This window comes from Phoca vitulina, unplaced genomic scaffold, assembly GCF_004348235.1.
Source record: "Phoca vitulina isolate PV1807 unplaced genomic scaffold, GSC_HSeal_1.0 scaffold19, whole genome shotgun sequence".
Lineage (NCBI taxonomy): Eukaryota > Metazoa > Chordata > Mammalia > Carnivora > Phocidae > Phoca > Phoca vitulina.
The window spans coordinates 33,047,866-33,068,933 of NW_022589722.1; the positions used below are offsets into that span (position 1 = coordinate 33,047,866).

A 21,068-nucleotide genomic window follows, 5' to 3' on the forward strand; every position below is an offset into this window, starting at 1 on the left:
GTTTTTAAAGTCCTCCTGGTGAATTTAAAATATTTTTCAACTTTCAAAATTTCAAATAATATGTACCTAATTGGGAACACAGGGGATGTGAGAGATGGGCTCTGTTTCCTGACTGAGGTCCCTTTGGGGTCTCGGGTGTGCGTGTGAAATAAGCACCTTGGTGACCCTCACGCCTTCTGAAGCGGACAGCTCTGCTCCACGGAATGAAGGCAATGACCTTGGTGGAGGTCAGGCTGTGCACACGAGGCAGGGCGGTTCCCCAGGTGATTGCTACAGGTAGGGCATCCCTGGAGAGTGTCTCAGGGGTGAAGGCAGAGGACCCGGACGGAGACGAGGCTCTGAGGAGGGGCTGCAGAACATCAACCCTCTCTGAGGTCCCGAGACCCCGGCTGGGATGAGACCAGAGCCACCTCTCCCCAGGGGAGGGTTTGGACTGGCGTTCTTTCTCCAACGCCTTCCCAGGAGGGTGAGGGCCGTGGGGAGTGATGCCCCCACAGGTATGGGATTGACTGTCAGGTGGGCTCTGTGATCAGGGGCTGACACAGTGGAATCGTGGGAAGCAGAGAGTAGCAAGTCTGGCGCTCCTCCTGGCCTGCTCTTTATTGTTGGATCAGCATCCATGTCCATCAGCATCCATGCCTCTGTGGGTTCCAGGTTCCCCACATGTACACTCAGGGACTAGATCTAGCTGACCTCTAAGAGCCCTTTCCAGGTCTGGCCTCTTTCCTTTCCTGGTACACAGATGTCTGGGCAGGAAGGAAACAGCCTTCATGTGCGCCCTGCACTGTGTCTCCAGGCTCTACCTTATCCCTCAATGACCCTCTGCCCCGGGGGGTCCTTGCCCCGCCACCCACCTGGAACAGGGCGAGAGGCTCCTGGTCCAGGGCACCGGACCCACATCCAAAGCTCTTTGCTGGGCATTTGAATTCAATTCAGGCAAAACTGCCTGCAGGCCTACCCTACTGGCCTCTTGGAGCCACTTGGTACAGGACACAGATGCTCCTGGTCCAGGGCACCAGGAAGGTGAGGAAAATTGGCCAGAAAGAAATACCCGCCCTGCCTAGAGGCGGGACAGAGGCGGGGCAGGAAGGTGCCCACTGTTTCATCTAGATCAGTCCCTGGGCATTTACTGTGCGCCCACACGCTCGGGCGCCTAGCGGCTGGCCTGGAGGATTTCACATACCAGGCCCCGAACGCGGTGTGTGTGTTTCCGGGCAGAGGTGCCGTTTTTCAGAACCCATCGTGGGTCAGCCCTGGGCAGCACTGAGGCCTCGGCCATGTCCTCCCCACCCCCCCCACCCCCCGCCGGCCGCGGGGTGCAAGGGGGCTGGGCGCGCTGGAGGCCGCCCGCCCCGCTGGGGCACCCGCCGCGGAGGCTCTGCAGTGAGGCCCCTGCGCACCTAGGTGGAGCCCGACCCGCGGTTTTCGGCTGGACAGGCCCCGCCTGACCCGCCGGCGCGCCAGGCGGGGGCGCTGCAGGGCGGCGGGGGGTCCCCCGGGTCCCCTGCGCGGCCCAGTGCGCATCGGCGGCTCCGCGGATCGGGCGGAGCGCAGACGGCGGCAGGCGCGGGCCGGAGTCCGAGCGCCGCGCGGGCCGCCTCCCCAAAAGGGGCCGAGCCGAGCGGACGAGCGGGCGCGCGCCGCCGGGCCGGAGCAGCGGCTTCCCGCGGGCGGCGAGGCGCGCAGCGTCGCCGGCCCCACCTGTCGGCACGGCCGCCGCCGCCACCGGCCCTTCTCCCGGCCCCGGCCCCGGCAGCGCCGGCCAGCGAGGGCGGCCCGCGGAAGCGCCGGCCCGGGCCTCGTCCGACCGCAGCGGCTGAGGCGCGGGCTCCGGGGAGCGCGGAGGCCGGCCCCGTCCGGGGGCGACTGGCCCGCCAGCCCCGGGCCGCGCAAGTTGGATCTCGGCGGGCTCGGCCGGGCCCCGGCGGCGGCGATGGTGCGGCAGCCCCGCGCCCTGCGCGCAGCTCCGGCCCCGAGCCCGGCTCTCCGCGGCGGCGGCGGCGGCGCGGCGCCCTCCGCCCCGGCCGGAGCGAGCGCGGCGCGGCGGCGGAGGAGGAGGAGAAGGAGGAGGAGGAGAAAGAGGAGGAGGAGGGGAGGAAGGCGACGCCGAGCAGAGGCGGAGGGGCCGGGACGCGCAGGACCCCCCCGCGCCGCCGGCCGTTGCGCAATCCGCGGCCCGCCGTCCGGGCCCTGCGGGCGGCGCGGCTCCGGGGGCGGCGGCGGGGCTGATTCATGGGGCCGCGGCGGCCGCCCCCCCGCGCCCGGGCCCCCGGCGCCCCGCAGCCCGCGATGGTGGCCGAGTGGCCGGAGCGGCGGCCGCCGCGGCCGGAGACTTTCTGCTAACCTCCCCGCCCCGCCGCCCCTCCCCGGCGCCCCCCGCCCCTCCCCTCCCCCTGCCCGAAAGACGCGCATCGCCGCCCGGAGTGGTGCCTCCAGTCGCGGCGGCCGCGGCGGTGGCGGCGGATGGGGGGCGCGAGCGGGCGGCCGCGGCGGCTGCACCCGGCGGGGCGCTGATGCGGCGCCTGGACCTTCGCTGCGCGACTTCGGGGGCGTCGGCCGAGTGGGCACTCCGCGATGCAGCTCCTGAAGGCTCTCTGGGCACTCGCAGGGGCTGCGCTCTGCTGCTTCCTCGTCCTGGTGATCCACGCGCAGTTCCTCAAAGAAGGTAATTGTCCCCTGCGCGGGCCGGTCTCCGGGCGCTGTCCCCGCGCCGCGTTCCCCAGCTGCCGGCGCCGCGCTCCGCCAGGCTCGCTGAGCGCCACTGCGGGCCGGGAGCGGCCGCGCGGACCTTCCCGCGTCCGGCCCTTCGGGGCTCACCCGCAGCGCAGGGCGGGCTCGGGGGCCTCGGTGCCCTCGCGCCGCCCGGGGCCCCAGCCCTCGCTGTGGCTGCCGTGCCGGTCCCCTGCTCCACACGGCCCCGTTGGCAGCGGCGCTCGCCCGCTCTCCGCGGGCCCTCGGTAGATGGCACCCGAGCTCCACGCCGGCGGGCCCGGGCGGGCGCGGGGCTGGAGGACCGGCAAGAGCCAGGGCGAGAGGCCTGCGGGCAGCACACCGCTCCCCACCTTCCGGGGCAGAATCGGGGACACCTGAGGGCTGGGGGAGTGGGGACTTGGCCACCAGCGTGCCCGGCCCCTCACCCTCCAGGAGCATGCTGGAGAGCACGCTGCTCCTGGATCTGGTTCTTGGGAGACTTGGTTTAGGCGCGAGTTGGTGGTTGGACCCTAGGCAGGAGGGTTCTTTGGGACAGGGGAGCCTTTCACCCCAGATCTTCATAGGGTTGGGTGGGCACTCCTGGAAACTTCCTGGCCCCGGAGCAGGGCTGTCCTGGAGCTTGGTCCTGGAACAGCCGTGCTCAGCCTGCCTGGCCCCGGCAGAACAGCAGACCCAGGCACTCCCGGCCCCCAGTTGCACCCACTGCCCAGGCTTGTCGGGTGCCCTTGCCCTCGGGCACCTTGCCACCAGAGCCTGGTGCTCCCCCTGGCCAGCAGGGAGCGGGAAGCATGGGCCGGAGCTGGTGGGGGTGGGTAATGCCAGCAGATCCTCATTAGCTCTGGGTTCCTACAAAGGAAGGATTTGCAACATTCAGCTGCTTCCCTGCCTAATTAATGAGCTGCTGCTGGCTTCCCAGGGAAGCAGGTAGGTGTGGGAGGCCAGCCCCAGGCCGGGTGACCTCCTCCATTGGCCCGGTGTCCATCTCCCTCCCTTGAATTTGGGTCCAGGCCCCCAAGGGAGAGGTGGCTGTCCCAGGGGTTGGCTGCAGGCCTGTCCTGCCCTGCAGGGGCCCGATGAGTCCCCCCCCGAACTTGGAGGCCAGCTCCCCATGACACTGGCTACCTGACCTGTTTCGGGAGTGGGTGATTCTGCCTTGGGCTGGTCCCGGAGGGCTGGCAAGTCTCCAGAGGGCTGTTCTCAGCTCTGTCCTCTGCCAGGTGATCCGAGGACCCACCAAGTGGCCAGAGGGTCCCTGGGCAGCTGGGCCTTGTTTAGGGGGTTAAGTTCATCACCCTTCCCACGGATCTCTCCTTTTGGGGCGATTCATTTTGGAAAGGGAATGCATGTTAAAGTTTCACTGCGTCTCTCCAAGGTCGAAAGTGCCCGTCTGTGTGGGGAGTTTCTGTGACGAAGGGGATCGTCCCTGATTCCGAAGCTGTGATTTAATAAGAGACTAAAGCCAGGAGCTTCTCTGATTGCGTGTGGCTGAACGCTTCCCTCCCGCTCGGCCCCTGGTCTCTTCGGGGGATGGTGCCATCCTCCTGAGGCCTCGCATCTTAAGGACAGTTTCTTTTGGTCAAGAGGCAAGAGCCGCTATCCCTGGGTTTGAAGATGCTGGGCGTGGGGCAGGTCAACGTTGAAGCGAATCATCGGGCTCATGGAGTGAAGTGTTTGCGTGGACGGGTTATTGAGAGCCCTTCACAGAAAATCTCGGCGTTTACTTTGAAGCAGACACATACGTGTCGGTGTTCTAGAAGGCAGTGTAGGAATGGGGACGTAGGACACGGGGCCGTGGAGCAGGTGCGTGCTCAGAAGCCACCGTATCCTTCAGACAGACTGGGCGAGTCCGAGGGTTTGCCTGGGCAGCCCCCCAGGATTCTTGGAAGTCCTGTTAGTCGGTCTTTAAACGGTGGCTCCCACTGATCGGGGATGGGGAGAAGCATCCCTGTCCTGTGACCTGGCCCTTTTGGCCCCCCGGGGGGGGGGGCTGCCTCACCTCACCCGGGAGACATAGGGCTGTTCCAGGCCCGCAAGCTCCACGCACTTTCCTCCAGTAGCGTGCTGGCCAGTGGGAGGGAGGTGGCGAGGCGGGCCGGCAGGCAGCTGGGACTCGTCCGCAGAGGAGTGGGGGAGAGTTGTTTAAATAGCCATTTCCATAAGTCTGGTGTTTCAGGGATGAAGAATGGGAACGCGGGGAGCCGTTTTTCCACACTTCACCTTTTGTGTGGCGATGCAGGTCACCCTGTGGCTGATCGGTCCCCCTCTGGCCAGCCTGCCTCCCACTGTTTGGGAAGATGAATAGGGCTGTGACCGGAGAGGGACGTGCATTGTGGTTCCCTAATTGTGGCTCTGGCCGGCCCAGCCTTTGTAGGAACGGCCTGGTCACCGTGCCCTGCCTGGCTCGGGCAGCCGGAGGGCCGAAGAGAGAGCCCCTGGACGCGGCGGTGGCGTGCGTGGGATGCGGGGGCGCACTGGGGCCTGGACGGCACCTTCTCTGCTTGCTCCTCGGGACACCCTGACCCTCCTCTGGACGCAGGAGGCTGTTTTCTGCTTCCGAATGCTACGTGCAAATGTGTGTTTGGGGATCTCGGGACCTGGTTTGAAATACAGCTGCTTACTCAGGGGGCCGAGCGCCTCTGTGATGGGGATTCAGGCCCTGGGCAGAGAGAAGCCGCTCCTTCATCTCCTTACTACGTTTGGTCTCAGAACACGGGGGTGAGGAAACGGCTGGAATTGTAACAGCTTCCCACCTCCCTCTTCAACAGTCTTCCGTAGCTCTCTCTCCCGCCTTACGTTCACTTGACAGATTACGGCCCTGTCCACAGATTAACGGCTTTTGTGTTGATGCTTCATGTAACAGGAAGAAGAACAGAAACAGTAAAAAGAAGCAGCGAGACGTGAGAGCTGACGGCCTGCCGGGCCACTTGGGCGGCGAGGTTTTGGGGCGTTGGGACGTGGAGGAGGCAGGAGCGGGGCCGGATTTGTTTCTGTAACGTGGACAGGAGGTGAAGTCCATCTCCGCAGATCCTTCGGGTGGCAGGGGAATGTGTGAGATGGGTGAGCACCGTGTTAGCAGCCTCTCCCGCGGTTCCTGCTGAGCGCTCGCCTGGGGAGATGAGTGCAGGGTCGGTGGCCTCCCTTCCAGGGCTCCCTGCCTCTGGGCAGCTCCGGGCTCACAGCGGGACTGAGTAAACACGACTCAACGTTCACACCCTGAGTGAGCCAGTTACTCTGAAAGGGAAGGGTAACCGTGAGCCCGAGGGTGGGAAGGGGTGTGCTTGACCCCGTCCAGTCCCCTTACTGGCCTCCTGTTAAGGGACGCAGCTCCGTGTGCTGATCACTAATTAGCCTCCAGCATCGAGCATTGCCCTGTTTGTTACCACCATCAGCTAATTTTAAACAACGGACAGGGAATTTAGGGCTAACACGGCACCTTTCTGAACTTAGGGTTCCGTCGGAAATATTTGTTGAATCAAAAACAATCCTCCCCGTTCTAGCACAGCGCGTGTCCCCGAGGCATGAGCAGGGCGGGGGCTGGTGGGAGGCCCGCGTGCGCTGGTGAGGGCTTGGAGGACCCTCTGCGAGGCTCCTGCGCATGGGGATGCTGTTCCTGGGAGTTCTGGGCCGGGGACTATGCTGGGGCCATCGGGGTGCAGCCGCCGAGGTGCGGGTACGGGCATGAAGAGGATGGTGGCCCGGGGCGCTGAGCGCTCTCCCGTGTCCTGCTAACCCTGACCTCACCCGACGCCTGGCGACTCCCCCCTGCGCTCCAGCAGACTCCCAAGGGCCTGGCGAGTGCGTGTGGCTGCAGGACGGGGGGGATGGACAGGCGTTAAAAAAACACCACTCCTTGATCATTTACTATCATTTCTTGGGTGACAAAGAATCTAAGTAAAACCCACACTCACCACTCACCTTAACGGGAACCTCAGTGCTGAGCGTCTGACGGCTGGAAGTTCCAAGAAGGTGGGAAAGGGACGCGGCTCAGCACCAGCTTGGGTGGCGGGGGCGGCATGCAGAGGCCCCCGCGGAGGCCGGCGCACCCCCCGGGGGCCCGCGGAGCCGGGCTGCACACGTGGGCACACGCAGAGCAGGCGAGCGGAGGCTGACTTCCCACAACAGCCTCCGGCCTCGCTCTGTTCTGGGCGTGACGTGGGAGAGCGGAGCCGAGGACCTGCTACCTCGCTCCGGGTCCCTGCATGTCGGAGTGTGTGCTGTCTCTGGGGACACTGGGGACGACAGGAGGGCAGTCGGAGCGGCCACGTCCCCACGCTTGGTGGTTGTGTCAGTGACTAATAAATAGCACATGGTTGGATTACTGGAACGTTCCGCGCGTGTCTGTGGGGATGCACAACGCCCTGGGCGTCTGGAATCTGCGACGGTCGTCGTGAACCTGGCTTAAACTAGAGCCGCGCCCTCGTGTCCTCGGGGACAGAGCGCCCGTGACGGCTCCGGGACCGGGGCCCAGGGAAGCCGCTCCTTTCTTCTCACGTAGAGCTAACAAGTATCTAAACGTACGTGACGGGTTTAGTGACTGGATTCAGGGTGTGTTTTGGATGAACGTGGGTGACCTCGTGGCTGCCTGCTGCAGTGGCCAGCCGGCCCTCCTGGGAGCTCGGCCTCCCACGTACGCCGGATCCGTCCCCGGACCCAGCCTCTCCAGGGGATGGACGGCACAGCCTTGCCCCCACTCACACGGACGCGCTCTCTCGCACACGGACACACACGAGCCCACGCCCCGCGTGCTTGCAGCCTCTTAGCGTGACGAGGGTGGTGGAAGGTGAGGTCTCTGCTGCTCTGTCTGATACCTGACGTGGCACGTGGCTGAGCCTCTAGAAGGTTCCACACCTCGCGTGGCCACGTTCCACCCTGTGGAAGGGCTGCTTTAACAGAGGGAGGCCCAGCTAGGTCACAGAGGTCAGCGGGACAGGTGCCAGCGAGTGTGCTCACGTTTTCCTTTCTCTGCGTGGGCCCCGAGGCAGCAGGGCCGCACGGAGCTGCTCGGGCTCCTCGCACCCCACGCGCTCACTCTCCTCCCGTGTCCTGGCTGCCATCCTGGCAGTTCCTGGGCCTGGGCCCTGGCTCACACACGCTTGTGCACACAGCCTTGGGGATTAGGAGACCAGATTGCAGGCTGAGGTCAGGCAGGGCACTGGGCAGCGGGGACCCTCCGCCCCCTCCTTGGCAGGAGGGGACGGGTCCGAGAAGCTGAAGCTTAGGGTGGCCGTGCAGGGTATCTGACAGATGGGTCTCTAACCCCACGCCACGCACCTGGTAGCCGTGCGGTTTCTGTCAACTTGTGCTTGATTCGCCAGCACACGTGGGCAGACGGTCCCCTGGTTCCATCAGCCAGACTGGGTGGGGTGCTCGGGAAGGTGGAGGTGGGCTCAGGGTGCGCGGGGCAGACGCCGGGCCCAGACCCCCGAAATGGGAGAGGATGCCAGCCGATCTCGTCAGCGGCCCTCCAGGTGCTCACACCTGTCTCTGCTGGGTCCACGCCCACCTCTGCCTCTCCGAGAGCCAGCACGCTTTCCCAGCCCCTCTCAGCATGGCAGGCCTCAGCCGTGGTTGACAGCATTCCTGGGACTCTGGGTCCTGGCTCCGGGGAGTCCCGTGGGAAAGGGCAAGGCCCCCCTCCCTCCCGGGGGCGCGGACTGCCGGCCCGTGTCTGTGCCCACCAGGACCGTCCCTCCAGAGGGGGCTTCCCAGCAGGAAGGGAGCTTCAGGACCAGAAGAGGGGGAGGGGTGGCCGAGGGTGGGGGACACGCCCGGGCCACAAAGGTCCTCTCTGGGGCCCAGCCTGCATCCTAGAAAGAGGGGGCCGGCACTGAGAGCCCGGCGGGCTGGGGTGGCCGCGGACATGGGGCGAGCGCAGGCCTGCTCACCAGCCTGGGCTGGTGCTCTGCACTTCCTGGCGGGGGCTGTCATCTCTAAGTAGACCTGGTGAGTCAGGTGCAGGAAAGCCGGATGCACCTGCTTTTTCTGGCCGTTACTTAGTTACTGAGTGCTGGGGGACACTGCTGACGTCCCCCCGCAGATGCTCTTGACAGGACCGGCCCACGGCTGCAGGCAGGGAGCGAGGTTCCCTGGTGTCGGCCCGAGCTGGGTCTGAGCCGACAGGTGGGACGCCCGTGCCGTCGACACACCTTCCCGGTGCTGGGGGGCCACCTCTCTGGAAGGGGACGTGGGGAGGAGGGTGAGCATCTCCCTGGCAATCCTGGCTTTGCCGGATCATTCTGCTTTCCCTCGTCCACACTGCCTGCAGGGCATGCCTGACTGAGCCCGGGAAGAAGTCGGGGTACACAGGTTGGTTTCCCTGTCATGGGGTGTCTTTGAGGCCGCCGTGCCCGGTCTGCACCTGCCGTGCTCAGCTGCGTGACCCTGACGGTGCCCACGGCCTCTTCAGATGATCCCCGAGAGCATGGGACCCCATCGTGCACACGGTTTGTAGGAAGTGGAGTGGAGGTCCAGCGCACGCGCCCCGGCTCCTCCGGGCCGTGGCAGGGAGGTCCGAGAACCCTGGTCACCCCACGGCAGGTTCCTATCCAGCCGTGACGTCCTGTGTGTCGGAGGCTCGGACGGCCGCCTGGGGGTGACCCGAGTGGGGCATCGCGGTGACGCCGTAGCCTGGCGTTGGCGAGTTGTCACCCCACACCCTCAGGGCTCCTGCCTCCGGAGCGGCTGAGGTGCACGGAAGGAGCAGCCGCACCCCGGGGCAGGCTTGCAGCTCAGGCACAGGGAGGGCGGCCGCCGCCGGCCTTCACTTCCCCGTGTGCCGCGGACTCCTGACGGGCGGGGTGTGGCCTGCACGGGCCGGGTGGTCACCTGCGGGCACGTCACTTGCCCTTTCTGCATGGGAACGCAGGATTCCATCCTGGAAAGCCAGGCCGAGGCGTGGCAGTGTCTCTGCAGGAGGGGGGCCACGGGCGGTCTCGGGGGGCGTCATCCTCCAAGCTGCCTGCCCATGAGCCCCCCACTTTGCAGTGCACTCAGGTGAGGTCACCGGCGTTGCGCTGAGACCCCTGGAGGCCAGGGGCCTGTTCTGGGCCTTGGTCTCCTGGTCCGACGGCAGGATCCCGCAGCTGGTTGTGCCGAGGGCACCCCCTCTGCCCTGCCCCCTGCTTCCGAGGGCCCCCACCTCAGGTGGGGAGGGTGGTTCTAGAAGGCTGCAGATTCAAGTGAGTTGCCCTCGGGGATGCTGTCCGAGGACCCTGCCAGAATACTGTCCCCAGACTGCCCGTATCCACCCTCGGCCCCACGGGCTCCGACCACGTATATTTAGAGGAGGCTGTTCTGCCTTTAAAATGCACGCTTTTTGGGACACGAGGGGGGCTCCGTCGGTGAAGCGTCTGACTCGTAATCTCAGCTCCCGTCTGGATCTCAGGGTCGTGAGTTCAAGCCCTGCCTGGGGCTCCTCGCTGGGCGTGCAGCCTACTTAAAAAACAAAGAAAAAGAAAAGCGCCGTGCCTGGGGAAGACAGGTTTTATTAACTCACTACCTTTCTTCGCCAACCATAGAAGCAGGGAGCCAGGCCCTCCGGTTTGCCTCGGCAAGCGAGGAGCCCCGGCCCTGCTTGTAATGACTCTGTGCTCTGGAGACCGTGCATCTGTCTTCAGCCCTCTGACCCCGGGGCCACCTGCACCGTACTCTGCTCCCCGGACCCGTTGCCTCGGTGACAGCCAGGATGGACACGCCTGGAGCACATAGCCAGCGCCTACTGTATGCCAGGCCAGGCTCTGTGCTGGGGAGCTGGTGGATCTGCTGTGTGGGGAGTTAGAACGGGGGCTTGAGTGTGTGCACTTGTGAGAAATGCACAGCTGGGGGGGGCCCTAAAACCTGTGCATGCAGCCTCACAGGGAGACGGGGTCTTTGCAGCTGTAATTAAGCTAATGGTCTCGAGACGACATCATCTTGGGTTAGGGTCTACCCTAAATCCCATGACAGGTGTCCCTATGAGAGACATGGGGGGAGAGGCAGGGGGATAAGGGGCTGCCAGGAGCAGGGGAGGAGGCTGGAAGGAGCCTCCTCGGGAGCCTCTAGGGCGAGGGTGGCCCTGCCCGCCTGGATGAGGACCCCTAGTCTCCAGGCCTGTGGGAGGGTGGGCTTCTGTTGCTTGAAGCCTCATGTTTGTGATTTGTCAGGGCAGCGAGGAGGGGCCGCACACAGATGGTAGGGGGAGCACTCCCCATGCCGCAGGGACTCACGCCGTGTGTGGCGGGGGCTCCGGGAGGCATGCTGTGGGCGGGGGATGCTGGGCCTCGGGGCTCTGCTCCCCTCCAGCTCACAGACGGCCTGGATGGCACACACGCTCGCAGTGGGGTCTCGTCAGGGTGTTTGGGCCACGGAAACACGACCTTTGAGCTGCAGGTTGGGGCGGAAGCGGCTTCCCCGGGTCAGGGGTGGGATGGAGCAGCCCGGAAACTCCTAACGTGCCTCGTCCATAAATCCAGTGGTTCCCAAAGTGAGGCGCGCACCGCTCTCGGCACACAAGATGGCTCTATGCCGGGCACGGATGGGCATTTTTCATCTTAATAGCTGTGTGTTTGCTTTTACGGTTGCCTTCTATTTGTGGCCATGGCACTGGCTCTCTGGCTAGGAGAGAGAGGGCTCCTTTTGGGTAGGGACGTGGTATCGGGCATGGGGAAGTCATGGTGAGACACTGAGCAGGAGGATCGCGCGCCGGCTGAGCACCCACTGAGTGCCAGGCACGGGCAGTCGTCTGGGCCAAGGAGCGCTGGACGGGGGGCCAGTGGACGGGGGCCAGATGGCATGGCACCGGCAGCTCCGGAGAGTTCCACAGGCATGTGGGTGCTCCTGAGGAATCCAGGTCACTTCCTCGGGTGTCCAGGCTGGCTGGGGAAAGAGAGGCTCTCAGCTGGGGACCCGAGCCCCGTGATGGCCATCGGAATGGGCAGGTGTCTCCATCAGCTTCCTGGGGGCTCTGTCATAGGACCGCAGATGGGGCGCCTCAAGCAGCAGCTTGTGGTCTCTTGGTTTTGGAGGCCACATCCTAGACCACAGTGTGGGCGGGACTGGCTCCTTCTGGAAGCTCCTGGTCCTCCCGGGGGCCTCTCCTGCTTCTGGTGGTCCCGGCAGTCCTGGGCACCCCTTGGCTCGTGGCTGCCTTCTCTCCTGTCTCCGCCTGGGTCTTCACCCCTCCCAAATCCCCCTGTCCTGTCTTGCAAGCACACCCATCATTGGATTTAGGGCCGCCCAGATTCAGATGATCCCATCTCAAGAGCCTTAATCCTGTCTTCAAAGACACTGATTCCAGACAAGGCCACGTTCCAGGGTTCTGGGTAGACCCGTCTTTGGGGGGCACTGTTAGCCCATCATGTTGGGGGTGGAAGGAAATGTACCTTGTGCCTGGCCTGACGCCATCTCCCTGGGCCAGAGGCCCCAAGCCGGCTGACCTGCCCTGGTCCAGTGTCCCCTCTGTGCTGGAGTTCTCCCGGGGGCTGTGGTTGGGCATGGAGGGCGGGAAGGTGGGGTGGGAGCCCGGCAGCTTCCTGCCTCTCGTGGACCCAGCTGCTCCTTGCTGGGAGGGGCAGCCCTGTGGAGTCCACCGCGTCCTGTGTTTGGAGGTGCCGGCGCCATTATGGCTGTCTATCCCCCCCACCCCGGGCCTGCCATGCGGGGCCTCAGCTGAGCACCTGGGAGCACCCTGGCAGCTGGCCTGCTCATGACCCTTTGAAAATTAATTTTTCTTTCTTTGTTTAAAAGAAAATTTTGAAAACAGGTTTGACACTTGAGCCTGGCCTGCTCCAAAACGTTTCTGATTCCAATTGGAATAGGTTCTTGCCAATTTAATGGTTACCTGTTAAGTTATTAAGAATGTTTTTCTAGTGTTTCTTTTTTTATTCCTGGTTTTTTCTTAGCATCCTAATTCCTGTTAGTTGAACTGCACTTTTTTTCTCATTAAGTGCGTGGCTTGGCAATGAGAGCAAAATGCAAACGTTTGTGTTTTGAGTTTTAACCCCATTGTTGCTGGGAGGGTGTGAACAGGGAGACCATACCCCACTTTCTGTAGGGGAGCTTCTAGAAGGGAAGGCAGTTCCTCCGTGGAGCTTGGGGAGTGGGAGAGGGGTCCCCAGGCCCCATCGCTGGCTGCCCCTGGGCTCCTGCTCTCAGGGCTGTCAGTGAGTGCCTCGGACACCTGGGCTGGCCGGCCGGATGCAGTCACCCCCCTGGAGGACGGGCTCAGCATGCTGTGGGGGAGGGGGGGTGTCCAGAAGGTTCTGAGGGGGCCTCACTGTGGAGAGAGGCCTCTTACTGCTTGGGGAGGGGACGTGGGCCATGGAGCGGTCCCAGTGAGCGAGGATGAGGGCAGGACTGTGCCCCCGCGGTGGGGTCGGAGACGGGGGTGCCTGCTGGGGCCATGCTGGGTAGAAGGAAATAGGGGTACAGCCCTGCCTGCTCTCTACGGCAAGGAGTCTGTCCCCCCACATGCCTGGCCTGTGCCTGGGTCCTGCAGTGTCCCCAGATGTGGCAGGTGAGGGGGGCAAAGCTTGGCCACGTGGCCCTGAGCCCCCGATGCCTGGTGGCGGTCCGTGGGGGGTGGGGTGGGAGGGCTCCTGGGGGGTCGTGCGGGAGTCTCCTGGTCCGGGTGGTCTCCTGAGCGGCCCTGTGACGGGGCGTGGGCTAATGTCCTTCCAGGGACCAGCTCGTCCCAGCCCACCAGTCACCGAGCCGCCCCCCTTCCCGTGGCCTCCCGGGTGCAGTTGGTGCTCCTCTCGGTCATGTGACCTTGTGTGCCCGTGCCTCAGTTTCCCGTCAGGGGGCATGACAGGTGGTGAGGGAGCGGTGAGTGCACGCACTCAGGGGGTCAGAGCTGCGTGTGGAAGGTGCTCGGGGTCACCCTCCCGCCGACCCGTCCTCCGACACAGGCTGAGGCCTCTGGACCGGCCACTGCGGCCCCTTGGCTCCCCCGTCCTCCCACCCGCCCCTTTGCTTCCTCGGTGTTCATGCGGACCCCTCCCTCGGGTGCTGAAAGGCCATTCTCAGCTGGGCTCTGAGGGGCTCTGCACGGAGGCTGTCAGAGGGAGGAGCGCAATGTTGGGTGAGGACTCAAGTGTAGTTGGAATTTTCCGGAATACTTAGCAAAGGGGGCATTCATAAGGTCTCGCCGGTGCTTTCTGGGGCTGATCCTGGGAGGTCGCTCAGGAGGACGGTCAGGGCCTCTGGGGCTGAGCCCATGGGGACGTCGGGTCGGTGCCTGCAGAACCACCAGCGGGGACCTGGGCCTAGGGCTTTCCTCAGGGCTTGCTGAGCGGGGGAGGGGAGCTGTCAGAGTGATGGCCTGGCCCGCAGCCACGGGAGGGGGCCGTCCCCTCGTGACCCGGTTAGAAAGTCAGCAGACCGGGGTGGGGGCCCATGGACCATCTTCAGCTGCGGGTCGCCCACCGCGTTCTCCTGAGTGTTTGCGCACAGGCCATCGGCCCACCCTCCTGTCCCCGGCGGCCTTCCGCGGTCTGTTTATAAAAAGGAGCCTTAGAACCCGTTCACCCAGATGCTAGAGATGAGGGCTGCAGAAGCATGTGGGATGGTCTATCCACCTCACTTTATAGATGAGGAAGTCGAGGCCCGGGGCAGGGGAGGGACTCGCCCAGGGTCTCGTGGGTCTCCGTTAGTGGTGTTGGTGGATGTCCGGGGCAATGTTTTCTCAGCCTGGGAGATGGTGTGGCCAAGGGCTTCCAGATGTCTCTCCCCAGTGCAACAGGCTGTGGGTGGGGTGCCCGGGGCCCTGCACGAGGGGGCGGATGGGGGAGCTGGGGACGGGGCCTGGGGCTGGCTGGGGCTGAGTCTGGCCAGCTACCAGATTGCGGAGAAGTGTTCATCTCCCAGCCATTGTGCAGGGCCTGCAGACCCTCCCAGGCCCTCAAAGCTGTGCTTTCTCTGTTCACTGAGCCATGTGTGCATCTGCTCTTGGGCACCCGGGGCGTGGGGGATGCTCTAGATGGCAGGGCTGTCCCGGCCTTGGAGTGCAGCTGGGACCCGGCCAGGCTCAGGGGTTACAGATGGCCCAGGACACGCAGACCTCGGTGTGTCTGACGCCCTGGAGGTGGCCGATGGGCTGGGGGACAGGAGCGGTCTATTCCCCGTGCTGAGCATGTATCAGCCACATACAAGTCAGTGCCCGGGGACGTGGGCCCCCCATTCCCATCAGCTGCCTGCTCGTCTGTGAGCGTGACCATAGCGCTATGGGGTGGGGCTGTGGCTTGTGGTCTCTGTCTCTCGGCTTGTGTCTACCTCGGACCAGGCACCCTGGGGGTGTTTACGGGTGGACGGCACAGTACAGACGGATGGAAAGATGGAGCTCTCAGTGTGGAGGTCCAGCGTGTCCCTAAGGCTTGGGATGGACGTGGCAGGTGGAGCAGAGTTCCCTTCCTAGACATGCCCTGTTCTGCCCAGAGGAGCCCTTTGGCCCCCGAGTGCCAGGAGCGCACCCTCGGCTTGCCAGACGACACGGCTACCGCTGGGTGACTCTCCAGATGCACTGTACCCATCAGCGCCGGGCAAGTGAAGCCCCATGTCCCTGGCGGTGAGTCTGGAGGTGTTTCCTTGCGCCAGAAGCTGCTGTCTGGGCCGAGTGGGGTTCTGTGGGGGCCGCCGAGACCGTCCCAGTGCTGTGGACGATAAGTGACACGCTCGGGGACGGACGTTGGGCTCAGTGGCGCGGCAAGCTGCTGCCCGGAGGTGAAGGGCCGAGCACCCCCCTCGAGCCTCTGGGGTCCGGGAGGATCCCGGGAGCTGGTGAATCGGCGTCTGTGTCCGGCCAACTTCCTCGGGGCCTAATCCCTTGAGAACAGAGACTGTCTCCAACGACAGCCGAGTTCCAGGCCAAATAAATTAACACTTCTGGTACGTGATATTTTGTAGCCTTATTAAGTGGCAAGATTATGCAAACAAAATCATTAAGTACGATTACGCAACTTTCCTTGTGGTTCTGGCCGTTCATCTCCCGTCCTGCTGTACTTAAGCCTGATTCCAGGGGAATTAATGGCATTACTGTTTAAATCTTAACTTTGGTGTTAAGCAGACGCGTTCCGAAGCTTTTGAAATGTATCTTGAAGGCAGATTCTGCGTCTCACGGTTTAACAAGGGAGTGAGCATGAGGACCTGCAAAGCTCACTAATCTGTGAAAATTAGGGTTGTTGTGCCAGTAGGAGTTTTTTCACCTAATTACAAACAACGTGCTGCTTTCCTGAGAGTTCCCGAGATAGAGTCGTTTCAGAGAAGGTGAGGGGCGGCCGAGGCTGTGTTCCTCTCTGGGCCCCGCGGGCCCTGCAGGCTCTGGGCCCCGTGTGCGTCTGGGGAGGGGCAGACCGCAGCCTTCCCGAGTCCTGCGAAGGCACCTCCAGAGCGTGCCCTGACAGGTGAACGGACAGCAGCGCGCACGTCGCCAGAACGTGGGGTGTGACTCAGGCCTCAAGAGGAAGGGCGTCCTGACACCTGTCCCGGCGCGGACGGCCCTTGTGCTTAGTGAAACCGGTCAGACACAAAGGGAGAAGTGCTGAATGATTCCACCTAAATGAGGGACCCGGGGAGTCAGGTCATGGAGTCAGAGGTTGGATGGGGTTCCCTGGGGCTGGGGGAGGGGATGGGGAGGTCGTGTTTCCTGGGGACGGGGATTCAGTTCGGGAGGCCGATGGGCGTGTTGGTGCCAGGCTGCGAATGTGCTCGGTGCGGCTGACCTTGGCACTTAGGAGTAGTTAACGTGGTAAATTTTACGTTACGTGTATCCTGCCGCGGGGGGGCAGAAAGGCACGTTCTCAATTGCATCAAAGGGCAAGAACGGTGTTGTTATATTATCATTTTGTAAAACTGTAGGGTTTTTTAAGGGCAGTTGAAGGGTTAGAGAAAAATTGAGCCGGAGGTACAGACGCTCCTCACGTGCCCTTTGCTCCCGCGCGGCGTCCCCCGTGATTAACGTCTCCGGGTGCTGTGGTGCATCCGCTACGGTGATGAGCCGACACACGCATCGGCGTCAGCGGGAGCCTGCAGTTCGCCGTGGGGTCCAACTCGGGGCTCTGCATTCCCTGGGCCCCGGGCGTCGGGCCCTCCGCGCGCTGTCACGGCTGGCCTGTCACCATGTTGGGGACCGTGACAGCCCAGAGAGTGGCGGGTGGGTCGGGGGCCCCGGAGAGGCTGGTGCACAGCTTAGAGCGGCCGCGTCCTGCGGGGACAGCCCAAAGCTGGGGGTGCGTGCCCGGGCGGGGCCCCTCCAGACCCCACAGGGACCCCAGGGAGGCCGGTAGGAATCTTTGCTCATGCTGTGTGTGTACCCGCATATATTTGAGTAGGGGACACCTCGCATCGCACTTGCTTCGAAAGGTACAGGCGGTGTGTCGTGACCCCGCGCGCCCCCAGCAGCCAGTCCTGCTCTCCCCCCGGTGCGGTGCGTAACTCCTGCCCTCCCCGGGAACACGCGCACACACGGGAGAGCATGCTGGTAAAGCTGCTCTCGGGTTGGCTGTTCAGCAGTATTTCCTGAAGTTCTTTCTAGAACGGTGCGTGGCGAGTGGCCGGGCTCTCTTAGACGGTCGTGTCGTATTCCTCGGCATGGGCTCCGACTCATTCATGGGATGGATCCCCATTGCTGGCACTTCCACTCCGAGTCTAAGTTGGCAGGGAATGTGCTGGTGAGAGCGGCCATGCACACCTCCGGGGCCCCGTGAGCGGCTACGCCGTCGCACACAGCCCCTCGGTGGGGGGTCTGTGCTCGCTCACAGCTCCGTGGAGCTGAGCCCAGGGACCCCGTCCAGGAGTTCCCCTGCTGGTGACTCCCCAAGCCCGTGCCCACGACGTACTCTCTCAATCCTGCGCGGCCTCCCCCACCAGCCGGTGTGGACAGGTGTCTGGGGCGGTTGGCATGCCGCTTCTCCCTCTAGGCCGACGGAGTCCTTTTATTCCCCTTACTCTTTATTGTCACAACCATTTTGTGGGGGGTGCTCACTGTGTCCCGACCGCAGGGCTCACCGTTTTCTGGGACGGTCTTCGTTTCTGCACGGATGTTACAGAAAATCACTGCAGCTGACACGGGCACCCTCGGCCATCGGACGTGGGCACCATCACTCACGCATCACGGACTCGGATGATGGCCGGATCTGCGAGGACCGTGTGGGTCCTCCTCCTCGCTGGGTCTTGTTCACGGCCATGCCTCATTAGATGCTCTACACAGGCCTGGCCCTGACGGGCCCAGTGCAGACGTGGTGGAGGCTAGGTCTGTGGGGCTGTCGCATGGGGGGAAATTGTGATGCATGGGGCCAGAGGTTCTGGGTCATGGACTTCCCAGGTGTGTACCTGATGGAGGTGGCCATGCAGGTGCAGACCAGCCCTGGCCGAGTCGGGCAGCAAGGCTGCTTTCCCAGGGGACGGTTGTCCTCTCTGGGGGCTGGTGGCCGGTGTGTCCAGCAGCCATGGGGCGTGCCCAGTCTGGAGTCCCTGTTAGCAGGTAGGGCCCATCTCTCTGACTTCTGTCCCGTGAGGAGCCTTTGCAGGGTTCTGAGGGATGGTGAGGCGATGGCTTCAGGTGCCCAGAAGCCGTGGAAGCTGTGAGCGGGGCAGGGCTGGTCTGTGAGGCACGAGCTCAGAGGCACGTTGGGCAGAAGCTGCCGTTTCTGGACCTGGCTGGACCTTCCAAGGAGGGCATGACCTCACCGCAAGGCGGCGCCTTTACCATGTGCTCGTGATGAAAAGCCGTGCGTGCCCCGGCAGGAGGGCGCCCAGAGCGGATCCAAACCAGGTCTTGGAGGTGCCGGCCTCTCCTTTGTCCTGGGAAGGGGTTCCATTTACTAAAAAAGACTTTGCATTAGAGCCACGGACATCATTCCTGGCTCTGGTGCTATTCGGTGGTTCTCTGGCTGGGCAGCCTGTCTGAGCAGCAGTAAGCCGCGTCCCTGTTCCCGCATCTCCAGAGACGACGGGGCCAGGAGCTCCCCAGGCAGATGGAGCAGGGCCTCCAGCTGCTCAGCTTCCCAGATGTTCAGTGACGGGCTTGCCAGGAAGCAGGGCCAGGGCTGCGTGATTGCAGCGACATCCGCCTCCGAATGCCGCTTTGGGCTCTTGAGGAAGAGGCACTGCAGGGTGGGCTGTCTCCTGAAAAATCCTGCTTGCCCCACGAGGCCCCCCTCTGCCTCTCCGTTGCCTGGGGTCACAAAGGCCCCAACTTCACCCAGCCTGGGGAGTTGCGGGGCAGAGCGAGGGACCCACTTCCGGGCGGGGTCATGATGCAGTGTGGACACATGCAGGGGGCATCCCGAGGGTGCCCGAGAAGGTCCTAGCACCTTCCCTCTGTCTTTTCATGGCAGGTGCCGGGGCTCTGTATGTTGAGGCTCTGGAGAGAGGACACCAGACACCTTGTCTGCCACCAGTGGTCTCTACACATCCCTTTGGAGCCCCCGTGGGGTGCTCCTTCCTAGCTGGTCTTCAGGGCTTGTGATTGCCATGGAGACTGATTCCCAGGCGGATGGGGGATTTGACTGTGGACTCTTGTGGCCTGGGGACAGGTGCTTTTGGGACCAAGCTCCCTTTCTTTGCTTCCTTTCCTACCCACCTCTGTGCTGACAACATGTCAGGAATGGCAGTGTGAGCGGAGAGTGACAGGCCCTGCTCCTCGGTCATCTCCAAGTTCATTCATGGGAGGTGAGCTCTGGGATCGTGGTGGCCTCTGGGTTATCTGCAGACCCTAGATATTTCCTCCCTCCAGGCTTCTGCTCGCCTCCCAGAAGCAGGGCAGTGGGGGGATGCAAGGAGCAGTTTGAGTGCCCTCTGAGGGGTATGAGCAGAAGCAGGACATTTGGGAAGGAGTAGTTCTCTGGGCTCTGTTTATAGAGCATCTTCATTTTAGTTTTTGAGGAGGAGATGACTATTGTGATGATGATGGTGATGGTGATGATGATGGTGGTAATCATGTTGATAATCATGTGGGTGATCATGATGATGGTGATGGTGAGGATGATTGATGGTGATGATAGTGATAACAATGATGATGGTGGTGATGATGTTGATGGTGATGATGATGATCGTAGTGTTGATGGTGATATGATGGTTAACGATAGTTGATGATGGTGATGAGAGTGATGATCATGATGGTGATGGTGATGATGATGGTAGTGATGATGGTGTTGATGATGGTTAATGATAGTTGATGATGGTGATGGTTGATGATCATGCTGGTGGTTAATGATGGTTGGTGATGGTCCATCATGATGGTGATGGTGGTGATGATAGTGATAATGATGGTGATGTTGGTGCTGATGGTGATGGTGGTGGTGATGGTGATGATGGTGGTGGTAATCATGTTGATAGTCATGTAGGTGATCATGATGATGGTGGTGAGGATGATGGTGATGATAGTGATAACAATAATGATGGTGACGATGATGTTGATGGTGACGATGGTGGTGATGGTGATAATGATGTCGATGGTGACGATGATGGTAGTGATGATGGTGTTAATGATGGTTAATGATAGTTGATGGTGATGGTTGATGATCATGATGGTGGTTAATGATGGTTGGTGATGGTCCATCACGATAGTGATGGTGGTGATGTTAGTGATGTGGGTGCTGATGGTGATGATGGTGGTGGTGATGGTGATGATAGTAATGTAGGTGATCATGATGATGATGGTGGTGAGGATGATGGTGATGATGGTGGTGATGGTGATGATGATGGTTAATGATAGTTGATGATGGTGTTGGTTGATGATCACGATGGTGATGAGAGAGATGATCGATGATGGTAACAGTGATGATGGTGGTGATGGTGGTTAATGATGGTTGGTGATGGTAATGGTCAATGATCATGATGGTGATGATGGTAATGATTGGTGATGGTATGATGGTGATGAAGGTGATGATGATGATGATGGTTAATGATGGTTGATGATCATGATGGTGATGATGAATGTTGATGATGGTGATAATGGTGATGATCATGGTGATGGTAATGGTCAATGATGGCAATGGTGGTGATGATGATGGTGGTGATAATGGTGGTGGTGGCGGTTATGACAGTGGTGACAATCAGGCTAAGAGGGTGTTCACACTTGACTTGCATGTCTCAAAGGCTAGAATACCTGTTCTGCTGCCCCCCCAACTGTGAGTGCCCCAGTGCCAGATCAGTGCCCCACTGGGCAGCTTCTGCCCCGTACTTGCCCTTCTTTCTACAGGATGCCCCAGTGAGGTCTGGCACCTCCTTCTAAGCCCCCCTTCTTTTCACCTCTTCTTTCCCTAACCCTGGCTCTGTCTCCATCCCTCACTTTCTTGTGTATTTGTGTGCACAAGTGCGTGTGTGTGTATGTTGGGTGACAGGACAATGGAGGTCTCTCTGTGGAAGCACCCTGGTTTTTG

At 62.2% G+C, this 21,068-nt stretch overlaps 1 protein-coding gene across 5 annotated transcripts in view; it reads left to right on the forward strand.

Annotated features, from left to right (window-relative positions):
* TAFA5 (TAFA chemokine like family member 5) overlaps positions 1–21,068 on the forward strand; it is a 193,727-nt gene that overhangs the window by 70,919 nt on the left and 101,740 nt on the right. Inside the window, exon 1 of one of the 5 annotated variants that reach the window (XM_032416138.1) lies at positions 2,465–2,665. The exons of the other annotated variants lie outside the window; for them this stretch is intronic. Within the exon in view, the coding sequence (XP_032272029.1) occupies positions 2,575–2,665 (91 nt within the window). The 5' untranslated portion in view covers positions 2,465–2,574. Of the gene's footprint in view, positions 1–2,464; positions 2,666–21,068 lie in introns of those variants that run through there. 5 annotated transcript variants of the gene reach the window in all.